The 22,000-nt window shown below is 41.1% G+C and overlaps 1 protein-coding gene across 4 annotated transcripts in view; it reads right to left on the bottom strand.

Annotated features, from left to right (window-relative positions):
- Window positions 1–22,000, bottom strand: part of Col4a1 (Collagen type IV alpha 1) — a 367,458-nt gene that overhangs the window by 39,941 nt on the left and 305,517 nt on the right. For all 4 annotated transcript variants that reach the window (XM_076175657.1, XM_076175659.1, XM_076175658.1 and 1 more), the window contains 7 exons: window positions 14,757–14,921; window positions 14,448–14,640; window positions 13,968–14,062; window positions 10,747–10,933; window positions 1,886–2,079; window positions 1,566–1,779; window positions 320–567 (listed from right to left, as the gene is read on the bottom strand). In XM_076175657.1, the coding sequence (XP_076031772.1) occupies window positions 320–567; window positions 1,566–1,779; window positions 1,886–2,079; window positions 10,747–10,933; window positions 13,968–14,062; window positions 14,448–14,640; window positions 14,757–14,921 (1,296 nt within the window). The remainder of the gene's footprint in view (window positions 1–319; window positions 568–1,565; window positions 1,780–1,885; window positions 2,080–10,746; window positions 10,934–13,967; window positions 14,063–14,447; window positions 14,641–14,756; window positions 14,922–22,000) is intronic.

Below are 22,000 nucleotides of genomic sequence, written 5' to 3'. Positions count from 1 at the left end.
CTTCCTCAACAATAAGTTGATTTATCTGGAAGGTTCTTCTGACTCTTATATGTCTTGGAAATGTTTTCTCTTCTGAATTTCTTTAAATCCTTTGCTCAACTTGTTCAGCAGTGTGAACCTTGTGTTACTTACTGGGGACCCTATATTCATAATTTGAGTGTAGGATTGCAGATCTCATCCAAGAGAGAACCAGGGCAATGAACTGATTGATGAGTATGCATAACTTCTTGTCAGTTTCCTCCTTGAATATAGTTTAAATACAAAAGGCACTACAACAAAAGAGAACAGCTATGGCTAATGCTTGATTCCACAATTTTACCTCATATCCAGGTGGGCCTTGTGATCCCTTAATACCAGGTGGTCCAGTATTTCCTCTGTCTCCTTTAGATCCCTTGATGACATTGGGGGGCAATGTTAGAAAACTTGCATCTGCACCTTTCTCTCCCTGCTTTCCTTTTTCACCCCTTGCTCCAGGAAGCCCTCGGGGACCATTGTTTCCTTTCTCACCTTCTATATTTTTCCCTTGTAAACCATCTGATCCATCACGTCCAACCCGACCATTTGTACCTGAATAAAAGAACATCTTTAAAATCTTTAATTTACACTGTAAACATACACACTACTGTTGAATATTAAACATTTCATGCATTAGAGGTCCTAAACACATTCATTTAATTCTGGTTAGCATGAATACGTGAGGGAGGTTCCATGTGTTTGTAATACGATGATGGGGTAAACTCTTGAGAAATCCAGTTATCTCTCCCATATCTAAACTAACTGAGCCACAGGGGTTTAGGTATACATGTGAAAATTAATTCCTACCCCCCCTCAGTTTTCACTTTGCCACTCTAGTACTAAATTTTCAATTCTGGAAGAATATATAGGAGGGATTACTGTATACCAAACAGAATAAGTTCTATGGACATGATTACCAAAGGAATGTGAAGGTTGAATATGTGTGAGAGTTGTAGACAGAAAAAGATGAATTACTGTGGTGATGGTGGCAGGGGGAGAGGATGCTGTCACTATGTTCTTATGCCTATTACTCTTCGGCCAACTAGTTTTACCTAGTTGTATTATATGGGAAGGGAGCTATGCTCGTGGTGACCCGTCTTTGTATCTTTCAGCATTAATTTTTTTCTTAAAATCTTGAATAGTGTTTGCACACACTGTTTCTTTATCTAAATTGTTCCAGGTATTCAACACTCTTGTTGTAGAAAGTGACTAAGTGGGATGGAGAGAGGGAAATGGGGATCCTGCACTCTGTATTCATCTTGTGGAAAAAGTCCCCTGAATTTTGCTTTCCTTATGTGTCAAACTTGTGTTGGTGAAAGGGGGCAGGTGCTTGATAAAAATGAGCTTACTGTGTAATGTGATTTTCACTATAGCATGTTATAATCCTGATAGTATAAGTGTATCATTACTGGGTAATTTCATTATAAGTTTCTAGAGAAACTAAGATTTTTGTTATATATAAGGAGAGATGTCACTCTTAATAACCTAGAAAAATGAGCTTGTCAATTACTGTAGCAAAATTATGATAAAACTGAGTATCAGTTAATTACCTGGAAATCCTGGATCTCCCTTTTCTCCTGGTGCACCTGTTTGCCCAGGCTTTCCATTAATACCTCCTGCACCCCGCAGTCCTTGAGGTCCAATTTGACCCTTGGGTCCAGGTATTCCCCTATCACCCTTTTCTCCACGTGGACCAGGGGGAACAAAAGTGGGGTCACATTTATCACCCTTAGGGCCAGGTCTTCCAGGATTACCAGAGGGGCCCTAATAAAGTTGTAATCATTAATGTTCATCCTTAGATAAAAAATTAAAAATGTATAATTGGGTAAACAATAACAAGACATACAAATTTACATGATGAATACAGTACCTCAAGTCCTGGGAGTCCAGGGGGTCCTGGTGGCCCATCTTCACCACGTTCTCCTGGATAGCCAATGCTTCCTGGTTGTCCACGGGATCCCTGCAGTCCTGGAAGCCCTTCAGGACCTGGTAGACCTGGTTCACCCTTCTCACAGCCCTCACACTCACATTGGAGACCAGCATCTCCCTTAGCACCATCACGACCTAAAAGTTCAAAGTATAGATAACTGGAAGTGAAAACAACAGAGAATTGCAGCCTTGCAAAAATTATGTCAACTTTCTCTTCATAAAACTGAATATTTCTATCTATACTGAAGTACAATAACCAACTATCAGCACCACACACATTTTTCAATACCCATTTATCTTCTCAACTGAGAAAATGAGGGGAATTGCTATGAGCTTGCAACTGCTTGCTTACACTACTAGTGTAAGCAAGCAGTTTTATTTGTTTATGATGTGGGTATGTGTTTTGAGTTGGCCATCCTTTTATAAGTAGGAAATTACTTTGGTGTGTAACTAAATGTATTTACCTAATTTTACCTGCATTTACCCAATGTTACATAATTTACCTAGTTTTATCTGTATTTAACTAATATTACTTCTATTTACCTAACTGTATTTAACTAATTGTAGTATACAGGAAAGGAGTGATGCTTGTGGGATCCTGTTTCCTACTTTCCAGTTTATCATACCTAGTGTGATGAAAACATCACACTTTTCTGCCAGAGTAGTGGGATGGTTTGGACACATGGAAAGAATGAGTGAAGAAAGATTAGTAAAAGAGGTGTGGAAGGCAGAGGTGGAAGGAATGAACATGAGGAGACGACCAAGAATGGGAAGGATGGATGGGTAAAAGGGGCATTGAGAAAGAGGGGAATGCCTGTTGAGGAGGGATGGGAGAGGACAGAAGATAGGAGTGAATGGAAAATGGTTGTGTATGGATGCTGCTGTGATGCATGAGGGGGAGTGGATGGGGGAATGGGGGATGAGGGAGTATGTATGAAAAATAAATTTATGCAGCCCGAAGGGACTTCTCCCCATCTTCTCCATTTCTGCATGAGAGGATGGAGAGGGGAAGTCACTGATTTAATGAAGCAGCCTTGCTGTGGATGAGCTGTGTCTTATGACATTGCTTCTTACCCAGGGCAGTAAGTGAGATGCAGGGATGACCTCTCATCCAGGAGGAGCCAAGATAAGAGGGAGGGAGGGGGGTAGATGGGAGTGGAGTATGTGGAGATGGAATGGGTGGGAGTGGATTTTCTGCCTTTGTTTTTTGGCTACCTCCCTTGTAAGAAGGAAATGCCTTTGGTATATGTAGGTATATATGTATGTATATATGGATTAAGTCAGCAGAAAAGCATTACATAGTCGATACCTACACACTTAGAGGCCTGCATGGCATCCTTTTGTTTCAACCTGTAAGGTCATTCGAGAGTAAACAAAGTTCGCTTTCCTTCCATTTTCAATTTATATTCCTCTTATCTTCTGTTTATGCACAAAAAATTACTTACTTTTGTTGAGTTATTACCTAAATTAATTTGCAGTCCATGCCTCCAAACTACAAATTGATTGCAGATGGTGCTCTTTGCCTCACTTATTTAAGTTGTTAGTGCTGTGTAACAGGTCATTTGTAGTTTTTCTACTTTTCTCTACCGCTGTGCCTCCTACCATTTTCTCCACTTCTGGTTGATTATGATGCAGGCATTGCTGCCCATGTTTCCTGCCTATTCCTCCTGTGCCATGATCATTGCCCTTAGAATTGCCCTAAAATACACTTATTGGCAATAGTCGACTTTTATACATTACTATATTTTCATTTTCTTACAGGCATCTCTTCCTCTCCCACACACACCAATTCTGTTTAAGTGGGTGGTCTTTTCTTGGTAATTACATAATCCAGTTGCAGCAGTTGATGCAGTAGTAGCCACTAAGTGTAGCAATTGAAGAACCAGTATGGCATGAGACCTCATAAGTCCTCCTTACCCCTTTTTTCTCCTTAGAATTTCTTTAGTAGTAAAGTTATCCTGGACAAACCTCATGAAACTTGTAGCAGCTGAACAGTTAATGAAGATTGCATAGTCATGGCAGTTAGCCATTCCAGCAGTTGCAACAGAGCAGTGGACCAGTGGAATAACATCAAGAAAGTTCCTTTGTCTAGTGATAACCTTGTAGCTGTTTCAGTTCTGTAGATCCTTTTTCAATAGTCTTAGAAGATTGTTAGCCTTTATTTCTTTCTCCCTCGCCCCTTCTCCTTATTCAGTAGCAGCTCAGGTCTAATATTTATTTTGTTTATTAATGTTTACTATTAAAGTAGTTAAGATTTTACCTGGTAGTTTCCCATGACCTCTATACAAATATTGAACATTTTAGAAGCTCTGCCAAGGGATTCGAACCCTGACCCGTGCGTGCATAATCACGAAGCCAAGACGCTAGCAACCGAGCTACTGTAAATTAGAAGAGGGCAGGAGTTTCTTTACCCATAGACCATGTGTGGTGGAAGATTCTCCACCACATATAGCCTCAGATTCACCTACAATTCCAACTTGGTTTACGTACTGTAATGTACCATCCGCATTGTTAGGATTTTCATCCTGTTGACACCAAGCCTTGCCACAATGCACGCTCCTAATAGTCTCAGTTCTCCTCCACTTCATCCCTTGATGTTCATCTTCATCTAAGAGCCTCGTCAATATTATCTGTCCATCTTTTCCGTGGTCTTTTGAATGGCCTTGGGCACTCTGGGCGCCACTGCAAAATCCTGTGTACTCCTTCATCTTGAGGCTCTTTTTACGACTGTACCATCGTAGTTGTGATCTTTCAATGAATTCAGTGATAGGTTCTATGCCAAGAGCTTTCCAGATTGTGGTGTTCCTAACCCTATCCCGCCGTGTAACTCCATAAGTCAATCTGAGAATATGCATTTCTGTTGCTTGTATTCTACTTCTGGTTTTTGTTGTGGTAGACCAATTTTCTGATCCATACAGAAGTATAGGACATAGAATGGTAGTGTACAAGACAACTTTAACTCTTGATGGTATGTGTCTTTGAAAAGCGGGTAGAAGAGGGTTGTGTTTGCGCCACATTTCTTTATCTTTGATGTTATTTCATCCTCAATCTCACCTTTGTTGTTCACTTCCATCCCCAGATATTCATGGGATGACACCTGAGGGAGTGGAGTATTATCCAGACTGACATGGCATTCAAATGTTTGTCTACTGATAGCCAGTACTTCACTTTTTGTCGGGTTGATTCTCATGCCATGTTCTTTTAAGGCAACATTCCATTTCAGGGTTTCATCTTGTAACTCAACCACACTTCAGGATGCCGTACTAATGTTGTCGGCATACACATTCATTTCACAGGTTCCACCAACTCTTCTGATAACAGAGTCCATCAAAATGATGAAGAGCAAAGGTGAAAGGACGCTACCCAGTCTAATGCCATATACCACCTCAAACTAATTCTCACATCCCTCTTGTGTCACTACAGAACTTTTACATGTGTTGTACATTGCCTTGACATTTTCCCTCGGCTTTTTGTTTACTTTATAAGGGTCTGCTAATACTTACCACAGCTTTCCACAGGGCACTCTATCAAAGGCTTTTGTTAAATCAATGAAAGCTACAAATAGGGGCTTGTTCCACTCCCAGCTCTTCTCAGTAAACGTTATTAAGATGAAGATGGGATCAATGGCGCTCCTATTTGGTCTAAATCCAAATTGCGCCTCATTTAGTTTCTCTTCAACATCTGCCTGCAACCTTTTTTGACGATTCTTTCATAGATCTTCAACGAGTGACATAGGAGCGAGATTCCTTGGTAACTTTCACAAGCATGACTGTCTCCTTTCTTAAAAATGGGGCAGATCAGGGCTTTTATCCATTCTGATGGTATTGTTTGCTCTTCCCAGGTGGCCTGTATTACTCTGTGCAGCCAAGTGATCAAAGCTGGGCCCCCATACTTTGTTAATTCCACTGGGATTTGATCTGTAGCAGAAGATTTAAACTTTTTCATGTTCTTGATAGCCTGTTCGACTTCTCTTGTAATATTGTTTCCATTTTTCTGATTTTCGTTGTCTGCCTCTTCTTCAACTTTTGAAAACTCCTGTTGTTCATCTTCATTCACATTTAATAGTTCGTCATAGTACTCCCACCATCGCTGGGCAACCTCCACTGGACCGTAAGCAATGTTCTTTGTTTATCCTTCATAGATTCGATGGTGCGTCTCTTCCCCTTTCTGTATTAATTTGCAACATTATAGATTTATTTTCTTGTCCCCTCTAGGTCAGCCTCCTGATCTTCTGCAAGTTTCTCCCATTTTTCCCTCTTTTCCTTTCTTTTAGTACTTTCTGCCTCATTTCTAAGGATTACGTGTTCTTGTCGAGTTTCCTCATTTCTCCATTCCACCATGGTGTCTCTTTCCAACTTTTCCCTGTGTGTTTGGAAGTGAGTATTTCCTCTGCAACTTCTTTGATGTTTGTCTTAAAGTTGGACACGTTCTTCTTCAACTATTCCCAGGGGTATATTTTCTGTTGGTATCCTAGATCTCACTGCTTTGTTAAATTAGTCTTTGATGCTGGCATTTGTAAATTTCTCTGTTTTATATCTGATTTTATGCAGTGGTTTATTAAGTGGCGGTCGTTTCAGGGTATACTTTACAATTAATAATCTGTGGACTGAGTCCAGTGTTACAGATGGTAAGACCTTTACGTCCTTGAACATTTTTGTAATTTGTAATAAAGAAATCAATTTAGGCTTATCCTGGTAACACTGTGTTTGCCTGTCCCAGCAGTACCAGGTCTATTTATGGGCTTCTTTATGTTTCAAAAAGATGTTCATAATCGCTAGGGTGTTTCTTAGGCAGAAATCCAGAAGCAATTCCCCCTCTTCATTTCTATCCCCTAAGCAAAAACCACCTATAACTTGCTCTAGATTCCTTCTATCTGATCCAATGTGTCCATTTAGATCACCCATAAGCACGAGTCTTGTTTGCACCATCACGTTGTCAATTTTATCTTGGAGTGGTAAAATTCAAGCTTTTCTTGTAGGGGTTTTCCTTGCTGTGGTGCGTATACCTGAATTATAGTTAATTTCTATCTCCTGATGTTTAGTGTTAGTACAAACATTCTATAATTTATATAGGTAACTCCTTCAACTCTATTTCCCAAAACAGGTATCAAGAGGATGTCAACTCCATGTCTGGATTCATTCTCTCTCCTGCCATAAAACAGTGTGTAGTCTTTATGCAGTACCTGATTTCCGTGTCCTCTAAGTCTGGACTCACTAATTCCCATCACCTGTAGGTTCCTCTCCTCCATCAACATCACCATCTCCTTTAAAGTGCCCTGGCATAGGATACTAGCAGGACCCCGTAGTGTTGTAGCATGCCCCGACCAACAGTGACGCTTCCAGTACAAGGACCCTTTGTTACGGCTGACAAGGCCTTATTCATATGTGTACTAGGCGTGGCATCGTCTCGCTCTGCGTAGCGAGCGACGTTAGCCCTCACGCCAGTCTATACCTGTCTGTTATACTGTGAGCACATAGCGTTCCATGTACGCATAATCCACAATAAAGGCGTCAATCGTATCTCCCTGCGTTTCACTAACATGTTGCAAACACATGGCGCAGAGAGTAGGATGCTTGCAATTGCTTGCAGCTTGCAACAGTGAAACATGAGATGATACCCAAATCGGTGGCGTGTACGTAAATGGGTCGCACGTGAACGAAGCACCAATGGAACTAGACGAATAGGCAACAGTGTACATGCTGGACCCTGAGTGCAATGTCGGCAACAGTGTGCATTCTGGACCGTGAAATAAGGTGTGATTGTGTGACACGCCTTCGTGGACACGTATTGGTGCGAACAAAGGGGCCTTTCATCCTACCGCTTCGCCCTACCCGCCGCGAACGCAACCCCGTACGGAGCCCAGCTGACTCACGCAATCCACGCCCACCCAGCCTAGGATCTGGTACAACGCTTTTACTCTCTCGCTTCAATTACGTCACTACAGGAGGTAGCGACCAATTGCCGCTCACACGAGGCATTGATGGTGACAGTTTTGGACGTCAAGGAGAACCCACACACATGCGCCATGTCGGCATGCAAAGAACTCCACGCCAAGCGCATGCACCCCCGCACCCTCCTCCGGGAAGACTGGCACCTGCCGTCAGGTGCCTGACGACCCTGATCGCCCCTCCGCTACCTATCGGCATACGCATCCGTATGCTGCCTGAAACAGGTGCGGGCATCACGGTGATAGGTACTCGGCACCTAGGCAGGTTGGGGATATCAAGAGCCCTTAGCCGCCGCTCTCGGCGCCGACGTACGTAGCCGACATCTCACAAGTCCCCCGCAACGGGACGCTTCCGGCTGATTGTCCTCCGCCCCCTGTCGGCATACGCATCCCTATGCTGCCTGACACAGGTTCGGACATCACGGTGATAGGCACTCGGCACCTAGGCCTGTCGGCGATATCAAAGACCCACTTACAGCCGCCGCTCTCGGCGCCGACGTACGTGGCCGGCATATCTCACATGCCCCCCGCAACGAACGCTTGCGGGCTACCTTGACGCTCAGAGACAAGGACTACAACGCCGTCATACGGATTCACGGGGAGGTCTGAACACCCCTCCTCTCCTTTGGCTTGGCCATAGTCCCACCCGACTTCCTAGAGCCTGTCCTGGCGGTGACATACACGAACAGGTGCGCCGAGCTAACATTACCCATTGACAGCTCACCGGCGGCCGCTCCTGACTACTTCGTAAGGGAATTTATCGACGTACTGGTCTCCAAGGATGACCCTCGCATTGCCTCCCTAGGAAAGATGGTGGGTCTCTTCCCACCCACCCTCCATGAGAATCCACCTGCAAGTCGAGGTGACGCCCCTCGCCGCCCACACGCCCAGACCGATGTCGTTCGCATTTCAGGTTTAAGTGAAGGAAGGACTTGACTCAATGGTACAACAAGGTACCATCACGCCTGTCGTACGGCGAGCTCTGTCGTTGCCGCCCGTGCTGGCGCCCTTCGACCCCGCTCTGCCAGTGATACTGCAGACGGATGCGTCGCGTCTCTACAACATTGGATATGCCCTCTTCCATGACCACTGCCAGGGGCACTTACGTTTTGTCCAATGTGGCTCGCGGATTCTGACGGACACCGAAACACGATACTCCACTATCACTGGATATGCTTGCTGTCACTTGGGCCACATCCAAATGCAAACCATATCCGTTTGGATTGTCCCACTTCTCGTTGATGACGGACCATCGTCCGCTCGTCCCCATCCTCACGTCAGGAGAGCCGTCACCGGCACCGCCGGCGCTTCGTGGGGATGACTCGTCGCCCGCCGCCAACGCCGACAAGACACTCTAAAGACTACGAGCCGCGGCAGGGATAAACCCCGCCTACGGCCACCTGTGTGTCCTCCGGGTTCCCGTCCGACTGCCTAACCCTACCCAACTCCGTCCCTCCGTACTGAAACCTCCGGGCCACCCTATCCGCCGACAGGGAACTGGCGCTGTACGACCAGCGCATCGTCGTCCCTGCCGCCCTACGGAAGCACCCACAAGCCTCCGAAGATGCCGTCTCGTAGCGTCCCATCCCTTGGTGGAGGACCTGCCATCCTCGTGCGCTGAGCCCCCAACTCCGCCCCCCGCCGCTCACCTCGACTCACGAAGAGGCATACCTCTCACGATGGACCTGCGAGCGCGGTGTGGGGGAGGGGAGGTGTGATGTAGTGCTTTAAAGTGCCCTAGCATAGAATATTAGCACGGCCCCGTAGTGCTGTAGCGTGCCCCGACCAGCAGTGACGCTTCCAGTACAAGGACCCTTTGTTACGGCCGACAAGGCCTTATTCATATGTGTACTAGGCGTGGCATCGTCTCGCTCTGCGTAGCGAGCGACGTTTGCCCTCACGTCAGTCTATACCCGTCTGTCATACTGTGAGCACATAGTGCTCCATGTATGTATAACCCACAATAAAGGCGCCAATCGTCGCTCACCATGTTTCAATCACCTGTTGCATGCACAACACCTTTTAATTACCTGAACACTGTAATTATGTCACCTCTTTCTCTTTGATTTTTCAAAGTTGATAGACCCAATACTTTTAGTGTTTCCTCATATGGTTTATCTGGCAGACTGGGGACTAGTTTGGTTGCTGCCCTTTGTATATATCTGTATGGGAAGACTGTATTCCTTCACATACTTTAGCCTTTCTTAAATTGTTTTCATTACCTCTTAAAACCCTCCTATCCCTAATCAAAGGATCTCTGTAAGATAATAATATCAATGATGTGACAATTTTTGTGTGTTCACCAAAAGCTGGGAAATTCTAATTGCAGCTAGGATAAATTAAATTGCTGAGGGCCTGTGGCAAACTAATGAGAGTAGTTGCTCAGCACTGCCTTGGGAGGGGGTTGGCATGAGGGATGTACACGAACATTTGTAACAGTGACATTTGTGAAACATTTCTCAATCAAGCAGTGGTAGAATATACAAGACTGGTATGGAAAACTCAAAACTAGTTAAGTTAGAAGAAATTGAGTCGTGAAATCTTTAATTCCAATGAAATACCAAATCACCAAAGCAGATCATGTAGGTTTTGCAGCAGTATGCTTTCAGACAATATGTGACCTATGGACTGTGCACATAACTTATGGAACTTTCAATTTAGTAAAAAGGAAATCATGTAAATTAATATAAAAACAACACTCAAGCAGCATAGTGTTAACATTGACTGACATATTGTGCATGACCACATCACAGTATGTTCTTAATGGTACTGAAAAAAAAGTCCACCCAGAATACCAAACAAGCCTGCTCTGTTACTGCTGATGGAAACTCTATGACACCAGTATCAAGGCTTACCTGGCAGACCATCACGTCCAGGGATACCAGCCACGCCTTTGCCACCCTTTTCTCCAGCTGTACCAGGTACTCCTGGTAGCCCTAGCATACTGTCACCTGGGATTCCAGGGGATCCTTGGGGCCCTGGTGGACCTCGTGAACCAGGAGTTCCATCACGACCTGGAGTACCATCTTGACCAGGCTGACCCTGGAATGGAAGAGCCATTTAATTTTCTACAAAAATCATGTGACAGGAGTAATGATGGATACTTGCATGAAGTGGTCCTGCAAGAACATCAGAAAGCACCAGCTTCTTACTACCCATCACAACCTCAAAAAGATGACCTGGTCTTCGAAGATCTCTATCAGCTGTGTTTTCTTCGCTTTTCAAAACCAGGAGAGCTGACAGTTGGTAACTATCCCCCTTCAACTACTTTTGGATGGTGACAGAAACAGTCTCACACAAATATGATGCAGACATCAATCTAAAATTTCTTCTCAGAGATTCACAAGAAGACCCAAGGACCACTGCCAGTAGCTGCAGAGCTCCGGGTTTCCAGTCAGCAAAACTCGAGGCAACAATTGATTTACTGATCATGTAACATCATCTAGATATAATTATTATTTCTTTTATAGTCAAATATATCCTCATACTATACGTAACAAGATATGGCACTACATATTAATCTATGATAATTGTTTAAATATCTTAATAGTACTAACTAATTCTGAACTACAAGTTCTCTTTTTTCTACCGAAGATTCATTTTGATCTTTGCTCAGATCCAATATGCACCAAAGCTTAATCAATCAATTAATTTATTGATTTGATAATACTTAAAGCAAACCTTACATAACTTACTTGTGAGGCAATTGATAAATCTAATCTTAAATGTTGGCAAATCTACTTATATCAATAATTAAGTAAATTGCTTATTAGTTATTGGGGACATTTTGAACTATGTGCTGAAGTGTCTGAACCAGTTTGCAAAGCAAAGTTACCCCTTGTTTCTGAACAGTTGGTCCCCAGAACTTATACCTACAAGTTCATCTAATACACTTGCCAGGACGACACCATAGCTCCACACCAGCACTCCTTCCAAAACCGGTTCCTCCTCCTTTTCTACTTATATTTCACTCTTACCAAGAATCTTTAATTAGAAATTAACCTACTCCTTACTTCCTGAACTCATTAACACTTTTCCAAAACACTCATGCCTTCTTTCCTATTATTACACTTCCTCTTGTTCACTTTTTCAGTGTCTCTTTAAGTGAAACTCCTCTTCAGACCCAGTAAGTAACTTTAGCTGAGCTATATATTTATCATTTATTTCAGTTGAAATCTCTAATTCAAACAATTTCAATTATCATATCATTCTACTTAAAGTTACCTTACCTTACAAGGGACGACTTAGGATGAGATGGATGGGTGGGATAAAAAGGGCATTGGGAAAGAGGGGAATGTCTGTTGAGGAAGGAAGGGAGAAGAGTGAAGATGGGGGTGAGTGGAGAATGGTTATGTATGGATGATGCTGTGATACATGGGTTTGGGTGGGGTATGGAGGATGAGGGAGTATGTGTGAATGATATTTTGACACACCCTGAAGGGACTTCTCCCTATCTTCTCTTTTTCTGTATGTGGGGATAGAGAGGGGGAATTGCCGATTAAATGAAACAGCTTTGCTGTGGATGTGCTGTGTCTTGCTACATTGCTTCTGATCCAGGGCAGTGGGCAGGATGCAGGGATGACCTGTCATCCAGGAGGAGCCAAGAAAAGAGAGAAGGAGGGTTGGTGAATGGGAGTGGAGTATGTGGGGATGAAATGGATGGGAGTGGATTTATGCCTTTAACTTTGGCTACCTCCCTTGTAAGGACAGAAAAAGCCATTGGTATATTTATGTATTAATTAAATTATAATTTTTTTTCATTCTTATATTCTTTCACTCTTATTCATGACTTGCACATTTGTTCTGGGTGTTAGCCTCATGTTCAGCTAAGGAAAACCCCCACATGGTAAAAGTCGAAACTAACCCAATCCTTCCACTGCTATTAATGACTTGTACACTTGTTCTGGCTCTTGTCCGATAAGTTTGTTCAACAGTAATACATATACCAACAGCTTTTTCCCCTTTACAAGGGAGGTAGCCAAAGTCAAAGGTATAACTCCACTCCCACCCATTACATGCCCACATACTCCACTCCCACCCATTAGATCCCCACATACTCCACTCCCATTCACCACCCCTCCCTCCCAATAATTGTTCCCTTGAGTTTCACTGAATAGAAAATCCACAGCTCCATAGTAGCTGACAATGGTCCTAGAGCCTTCCCATAGACCTCTCTGGGAAGAAATTTTGGAGTATTGGGGCAGAAACATGGAACATAAGAGAGCAGGAGCTTGAATGTGTTTGAGATGAGTTGCCTGAGAAGTATGATAGGGGATAGAGTGAAAAATGAGAATGGGGGTGGAAAGGGAGTTAGGAGACAGTGTTGATAAAAGAGTATTGGGATGGTTTGGACACATGAAAGAATGAGTGAAGAAAGATTAGTAAAAGAGATGTGGAAGGCAGAGGTGGAAGGAGTGAACATAGCAGGGCAACCAAGGATGAGATGGTTGGATGGGGTAAAAGGGGCATTGGGAGAGAGGTGAATGTCTGTTGAGGAAGGACAGGAGAAGACAGAAGATAGGAGTGAATAGAGAATGGATGTGTATAGATGATGTTGTGATGCATGAGGGGGGTGGGTGGGGGATGGGGGGTGAGGGAGTATGTATGAAAAATAAGTTGGTGCAGCCCAAAGAGATTTCTATCTGTCTTCTCCATTTCTGCATGAGGGGACGGAGAAGGGGGGTCACCAATTTAATGAAGCAGCCTTGCTGTGGATGTGCTGCGTCTTGCAACATTGCTTCTGATCCAGGGCTGTGGGTAGGATACAGGGATGACCCATCATTCAGAAGGAGCCAAGAAAAAGAGGGAGGATGGGGGTGAGTGGGAGTGGGGTATGTGGGGATGGAATGGGTGGGAGTGGTTTTTATGCTTTTGTTTTGGGGCCAATCTGGAAACTGAGTTTCAGCCCCTCAAGGGACCTCCTGATGGAGGTGAGGAGGTTGATGGGTTTTGAAACTGGGTAGCTCCTATGTCCATCTTGCTGGACCACAATAAAGTGTTTGTCATTGGTCCCTTATTAAGCAGTAAATTGTGGTAAAGTGTTAAAACATCACACAGTCCTTGAATGGGTGCTTACATTAATGGCAAATCCTTTGTCTCCTTTGACACCTGCCTGTCCTGGCAAACCACGCTCACCTGGCAAACCAGCCGGACCACGATTTCCAGGGAAACCTGTTGAACCATAAACAAAACAAATGAGACAGAGAGAAGGAGAAAGAGAGAGAGAAATTTGTATCTTTAGGTTGCTCTTTACAGGACCCCTGCTGCATTTGGAAAGCTAGCAACAGCCACTGTCCAAACCCATTGATATCTTGGTCAAAATATTAGGCTTAGTCTGTAAGTTGTGCTAGTCCATAGAATGAGAAATGATTGAGAGGATTTGTTCCCAGAGGATGGTCACCTCTGCCTCTCGGAGCAGTGGCATCACATACAGATGCCTCCATTTCATAATTTTCTTTGGTCATTCAAGATTATAATAAATTTATCAAAAAGAGCAAATTATGTACTAAATTGGTAAGAATGTGACTATAGCAATAAAAAACTAGAAATAACAAACCTGCCAAACCGCCGTCACCCTTTTCGCCTTTGCGTCCTGGCAGTCCCTCTCTGCCAGGATTTCCAGGCTGTCCTGGCCCACCTTTAGGTCCAGGGGGCCCACTTCTTCCAGGGTTACCATCTATTCCATCACGACCTTTGGGACCAGGAAGGCCTCTAGGTCCAGGTGGACCTGGAGGACCCTCAGGACCACCCTGAAGAATTAATACAAGTCTAGAGAGGCAACTTTGATCAGGTCATCTGTTACTATGAAAATCATCATTGTGAAACTGATTCTTTTTAAGTCCTATGAAACATGTTAATAACTTACAACAGAAGGTCCAGGTGGACCTTTGTCTCCTTTGCGTCCATCACGCCCTGGGAAGCCCTGCTCACCCTTCAGGCCTTTCCGTCCAGGCAAACCATCCAAACCATTTGGCCCAAGGTCACCCTTGAAGCCTTGGGGTCCAGGAGCACCAGGCATACCCTCACGACCCTGGAAATATTAAAAAATGTCAGTGTTTCTTACTAGTGCCTTCTCAGTTCAAATGCATTGTATAGAGAATGTATAGTTATTAATCAACTGCCATGAAATCCAATAGACAACAAAATGCTTTTTTCCCTTTATTAGAGAAAAAATTAATTTATTTGAGCCAGGAGGCTCCTCCATTATTTTTGAATGGTGTTCAAGTGAGAACTGATCTTAAGTACTATAACTAGGTGGCATACTTCATGGATTTTGTCCCAACTAAACATAGGCAACATCATGGACCTGCATTATCAGTCAATCCATTGCTCCTAAAAAGGGGAATTCCTAGTTGCTTTGATTCACTTCATTTAACTGCCTTTTATTACATGTACTGGAGCATAGTTATAGTATTCCTGTCCCCTATCACAGGATGCTAAAAAAAAATGAAGAGAGTCTTATGAGCATACAAGGTGAGGTTTAAGGAGGGTATCAGGAAGGAGGCATAGTAAAGATTAAAAGGAACTTTGAATTACTCTTTGAATGGAGATTAGGTTCTGGCATAAGAGAATGCTGTATGACTGATCTATAAGGGTACTACTAAAGTCCATAAAGGGATGATTTCATAAAACCTATATAGTGAATTCTCCATATGGGTCCTATATAATACAATTAACTATTTATCTTTTCCAGAGGCAAGGTTACTAGCTCCATCCCCTCTATCCCTATTAGTTCCCTCCTACAACATGCAAGCAATATCAACTGATCTCAACCCATATAGTATGTCACCATGTTAAAGATTTTGTAAAATATTGTGTATATATATATATATATATATATATATATATATTTATATACATATATATATATACAAATATATATATATATATATATATATATATACATATATATGTATATAAATATATATACACACACACACACACACACTTCAGCGAATGGACGGCTTGGATGACGTTCTGAAGAAAACTGAAGTCTGTGGATCCCAACGCAAAGAGAAGTGCCTAGTGTTTTTACAGGGTGGGGGGGAAATTGCTCGTGGAGTAGTGGGAAAGTAGGGAAAGAGGAAAAGGGGAGGGATTACTGAGGGAAATGGAAGGAAATGAGGAGGGAGTAGACTTGGCCCAGCCAGACAAGCGAAAGGTAAACAAAAGACTGAGCGATGATGAAATGTCTAATAAAAATGTAAAGATTAGAAGTATAGAGAGGAGCAATACAGTAGAAAGTGACGAGAATATGTTCCAACGATTTAAAGAGGGTGGGGGGGACACAAACCCCCCCCCCCGACTGATAAGACTAGAGGAGAGAGTTGATAAGGTGATCGAGGACTTGGAACGTAAGTTAGGTAATGTTGACTCCATTTTCCAGAGAATTGAAAGGTTGGAACAACTAGAGAAGGCAAACAGAAACTTAACTGAAGAAATAGAGGACCTAAAAAGACAGTTAGGAAATGTAAAGGAGGAGAATGAGAAATTGAAGAATAGTAATGAAAACAGAGAGACAATAGCTAAAGAAGCTAAAAATTGGAGAACAACCCAAGAAGGGAATAAGGTTTCATTCACTGACATAGTCAAACAGCAATTGAAAGAACATAATGAAGACTCAGTTATTAAAGTGATGAGACAGAAGGAGAATATAGTAAGAGAATTAGCTGACAAAAAGAAATGTATAATTATATTAGGAATGGAAGAGAAACATAACCCAGATAGAACTGCAAGAATCAAGGAGGAAAATGAAAGAGTAAGCAGTTTATTAAAATTAGTCCAGGAAGATGAACCAGAAATTATAAAGGAAATTGAGGAAAAATTCAGACTCGGAAAATATAGTACAGATAAGACCAGACCAATTAAGATTAAATTCAGGTCACAAACAACGGCAGAGAAAATTCTATCCAAAACAGAGAAACTAGCAACAAATGATCAATATAAAAAGGTATGGATAAAAAGAGAAATGAATAAGGAGGAAAGAGAGGCAGAAAAGCAGAAAAGACTTGAAGCTAAGGCAAAAAACGAGGAAAGAACGGAGTCAGAGAAAGAGAGATTCTATTGGAGAGTAGTGAACATGAAAATAAAGCAGTTCGACATACTAAAGAAAAACATAAGGGAAACAGAGAACACAATGGAAGTGGCAGAAAACTAAGAGCGTCTTACACAAATATAGACGGATTGATAACAGGATTGAATGAACTGAATGATTATTTGAAAGAAAAAGAACCGGACATAATGGGAATTGTAGAAACAAAATTAAAAGGCCCACTACCACCTAACAGTGTAGGACATGATGCATACAATTATTGGATTAGAAACAGAGAGAAAAAACAAGGGGGTGGAGTTATGTTCCTGACTAAGAAGGATATAAACGTGAAAGGTGTCATATATGGAAAGAATACAGTAGAGATGATTATGATAGAAGTGGAAGACCGAGATAAGAAGAGCAGAAAAATTTGTGATCAATTATGTGCCTCCGAAAACAGCCTCATGGGAGGAGAGTGAACATAAAAGTATGTTAGAGGACACAAAGATAGCATTAACTAAAATAATGGAAGACGGAGGAAGAATAGTTATGATGGGCGACTTTAATTGCAAAGAAATCTGCTGGGAAGAAATGACAGTAAAGAGTGGTGATGACTCATGGGGAAATGCTCTACTTGAGATGATTACTGACCATTCAATGACACAATGGATACAAGAGAACACTAGGTATAGAAATGAAGAAGAACCATCGAGACTGGACTTAATAATTACATCTGAACCTAGAATAGTGGACAAGATTGAATATAAAACACCAATAGGTAAAAGTGACCACATATTGATTGAACTGGAACTTAATGAAGAAAAATATATGAAAAGAAATGAACAATATAGAAAAGGAAGAATGATGTATGAAAAAACAAACTTTGATAAAATAAGAGAATTCTTCCAACAAGAAAACTGGGAAGAAATATACAAAGAAGAAACATCAGTGGAAGAGAAATGGAATATTTTGACAAAAATTTACAAAGAAGGAGTGGAAAAGTATGTCCCAAGACAAAAACAAGAAAAAGAATATGTAAAATGCTGGTACAACAAAAGTTGTAGGGAGTTAAAAGACAAAAGAGACAAAGCTTGGACCAGATGGAAAAAAGACAGAAGACCTGAAAAATGGAAAATATATACTGGTTATAGAAATGAATATGTACAAAAGTGCAGAGAGGAAAAAAAAAATATGAAAAAGATGTTATAGAAAAGTGTAAAGATCAACCAAAACTATTCTACAGATTTGTAAACAATAAACTGAAAAACAAACAAGACTTGGAGAAATTAAGACAAGGAGGAGTTGAATACACTGAGGAAATGGAAATGGCAGAAATTATGAACAAACATTTTAAATCAGTGTTTACAAGGGAAAATATACAACCTGAAGAGATTGAGTGGAAGGAAAAAGTCCCCCCTATGGAAGAAATAGAAGTAACGAAGAATGAAATATTGACACACTTGGGTAATTTTGATGTCAGAAAATCGCATGGGCCAGATGAAATAGCAAACTGGATTCTGAAAGAATGTAGGAATGAACTGGCAGACAAAATACATAGCATAATAAGCAGTTCCTTAAAAGAAGGAAAAGTTCCAGAAGATTGGAAAAAAGCAAATATAGTACCTATATATAAAGGAGGAAATAAAGAAGAACCTACCAACTATAGACCAGTCTCTCTAACAAGTACAATAGCAAAAATATGTGAAAGAATTATCAAAAGTAGATGGGTAAAATACTTGGAAAAAAACAACGTACTAAATCCAAGGCAATTTGGATTCAGACAAGGACGATCATGCGTCACCAATTTAATATGTTTCTATTCAAGACTAATAGATATAATACAAGAAAGAGATGGATGGGCTGATTGTGCATTTCTAGACCTAAAAAAAGCTTTTGACAAAGTACCACATAAGAAGTTGCTTAAGAAATTAGAATATGAAGGAGGAATACAAGGTAAATTGCTAAATTGGATGGAAGACTTTTTGCAAGAAAGAAAAATGAGAGTAGTGATAAGAGATCAGCACTCAAAATGGAATGAAGTAATAAGCGGTGTCCCGCAGGGAACAGTTCTGGCCCCAATAATGTTTGCTATATATATTAATGATATGGATGAAGGAATTGAAAGCTATATGAGCTTCTTTGCAGATGATGCAAAATTACTGAAAAGAGTGAAAACTGAAGAGGATTGTGAATCACTACAGAGAGATCTAAATAAAGTACAAGAATGGAGTAGGAAGTGGGAGATGGAGTTCAATACAAAAAAGTGTAGTATAATGGAATTTGGAAAAAGCAAAAACAGAATAACAGGATCATATAATTTGGGAAAAGAAGGAATAAAAAAAGTAGAAAATGAGAAGGACCTGGGAGTCATTGTTATGAATAATATGTCACCTGAGAAACATATAAATAAGATTTTTGGAGAAACTTATAATTTAATAAGAACAATCAAAGTGGCATTTACATACCTGGATGAAGAAATGGTGAGGAAAATCCTAATCACCCTGATAAGACCAAGATTGGAATATGCAGCAACGATATGGTCACCAAGTACAAAAAAATGTATAAAAAAACTTGAAAGAATACAAAGAGCAATTACTAAACTGGCACCAACATTCTCAAAACTATCATATGAAGAGAGACTACAAAAACTTAAACTACAGACACTAGAGCAAAGAAGAGAGAGAGGAGATTTGATAGCTATTTACAGAATCATGAAAGGCATAGAAATTACTGATAGAGAGAATCTGATAAAATGGGATGACAGAAATACAAGAGGACACGGAAAGAAAATAAAAAAAGACAACTATAGAAGAGATTTGAAAAAGAACAGCTTTCCTCACAGAGCAATAGACAGTTGGAACAAGTTAGATGAGAAAGTGGTGTGTGCAAAAACAATACATGAATTTAAAAATAGTTTAGATAAAATGAGATATGAAGACGGGACCTCACGAGCATAGCTCCCCTTCCCGTAAAATACAACTAGGTACAACTAGGTAAATACTTCAGCGAATGGACGGCTTGGATGACGTTCTGAAGAAAACTGAAGTCTGTGGATCCCAACGCAAAGAGAAGTGCCTAGTGTTTTTACAGGGTGGGGGGGAAATTGCTCGTGGAGTAGTGGGAAAGTAGGGAAAGAGGAAAAGGGGAGGGATTACTGAGGGAAATGGAAGGAAATGAGGAGGGAGTAGACTTGGCCCAGCCAGACAAGCGAAAGGTAAACAAAAGACTGAGCGATGATGAAATGTCTAATAAAAATGTAAAGATTAGAAGTATAGAGAGGAGCAATACAGTAGAAAGTGACGAGAATATGTTCCAACGATTTAAAGAGGGTGGGGGGGACACAACCCCCCCCCCCCGACTGATAAGACTAGAGGAGAGAGTTGATAAGGTGATCGAGGACTTGGAACGTAAGTTAGGTAATGTTGACTCCATTTTCCAGAGAATTGAAAGGTTGGAACAACTAGAGAAGGCAAACAGAAACTTAACTGAAGAAATAGAGGACCTAAAAAGACAGTTAGGAAATGTAAAGGAGGAGAATGAGAAATTGAAGAATAGTAATGAAAACAGAGAGACAATAGCTAAAGAAGCTAAAAATTGGAGAACAACCCAAGAAGGGAATAAGGTTTCATTCACTGACATAGTCAAACAGCAATTGAAAGAACATAATGAAGACTCAGTTATTAAAGTGATGAGACAGAAGGAGAATATAGTAAGAGAATTAGCTGACAAAAAGAAATGTATAATTATATTAGGAATGGAAGAGAAACATAACCCAGATAGAACTGCAAGAATCAAGGAGGAAAATGAAAGAGTAAGCAGTTTATTAAAATTAGTCCAGGAAGATGAACCAGAAATTATAAAGGAAATTGAGGAAAAATTCAGACTCGGAAAATATAGTACAGATAAGACCAGACCAATTAAGATTAAATTCAGGTCACAAACAACGGCAGAGAAAATTCTATCCAAAACAGAGAAACTAGCAACAAATGATCAATATAAAAAGGTATGGATAAAAAGAGAAATGAATAAGGAGGAAAGAGAGGCAGAAAAGCAGAAAAGACTTGAAGCTAAGGCAAAAAACGAGGAAAGAACGGAGTCAGAGAAAGAGAGATTCTATTGGAGAGTAGTGAACATGAAAATAAAGCAGTTCGACATACTAAAGAAAAACATAAGGGAAACAGAGAACACAATGGAAGTGGCAGAAAACTAAGAGCGTCTTACACAAATATAGACGGATTGATAACAGGATTGAATGAACTGAATGATTATTTGAAAGAAAAAGAACCGGACATAATGGGAATTGTAGAAACAAAATTAAAAGGCCCACTACCACCTAACAGTGTAGGACATGATGCATACAATTATTGGATTAGAAACAGAGAGAAAAAACAAGGGGGTGGAGTTATGTTCCTGACTAAGAAGGATATAAACGTGAAAGGTGTCATATATGGAAAGAATACAGTAGAGATGATTATGATAGAAGTGGAAGACCGAGATAAGAAGAGCAGAAAATTTGTGATCAATTATGTGCCTCCGAAAACAGCCTCATGGGAGGAGAGTGAACATAAAAGTATGTTAGAGGACACAAAGATAGCATTAACTAAAATAATGGAAGACGGAGGAAGAATAGTTATGATGGGCGACTTTAATTGCAAAGAAATCTGCTGGGAAGAAATGACAGTAAAGAGTGGTGATGACTCATGGGGAAATGCTCTACTTGAGATGATTACTGACCATTCAATGACACAATGGATACAAGAGAACACTAGGTATAGAAATGAAGAAGAACCATCGAGACTGGACTTAATAATTACATCTGAACCTAGAATAGTGGACAAGATTGAATATAAAACACCAATAGGTAAAAGTGACCACATATTGATTGAACTGGAACTTAATGAAGAAAAATATATGAAAAGAAATGAACAATATAGAAAAGGAAGAATGATGTATGAAAAAACAAACTTTGATAAAATAAGAGAATTCTTCCAACAAGAAAACTGGGAAGAAATATACAAAGAAGAAACATCAGTGGAAGAGAAATGGAATATTTTGACAAAAATTTACAAAAAAGGAGT

This window comes from Oratosquilla oratoria, chromosome 37 (genome assembly GCF_046742065.1).
Source record: "Oratosquilla oratoria isolate Oo_2021 chromosome 37, ASM4674206v1, whole genome shotgun sequence".
NCBI classification, from domain to species: Eukaryota; Metazoa; Arthropoda; class Malacostraca; order Stomatopoda; family Squillidae; genus Oratosquilla; species Oratosquilla oratoria.
The sequence above is the reverse complement of the archived record's forward strand: the minus strand, read 5'-3'. Positions and strand labels throughout refer to the sequence as shown.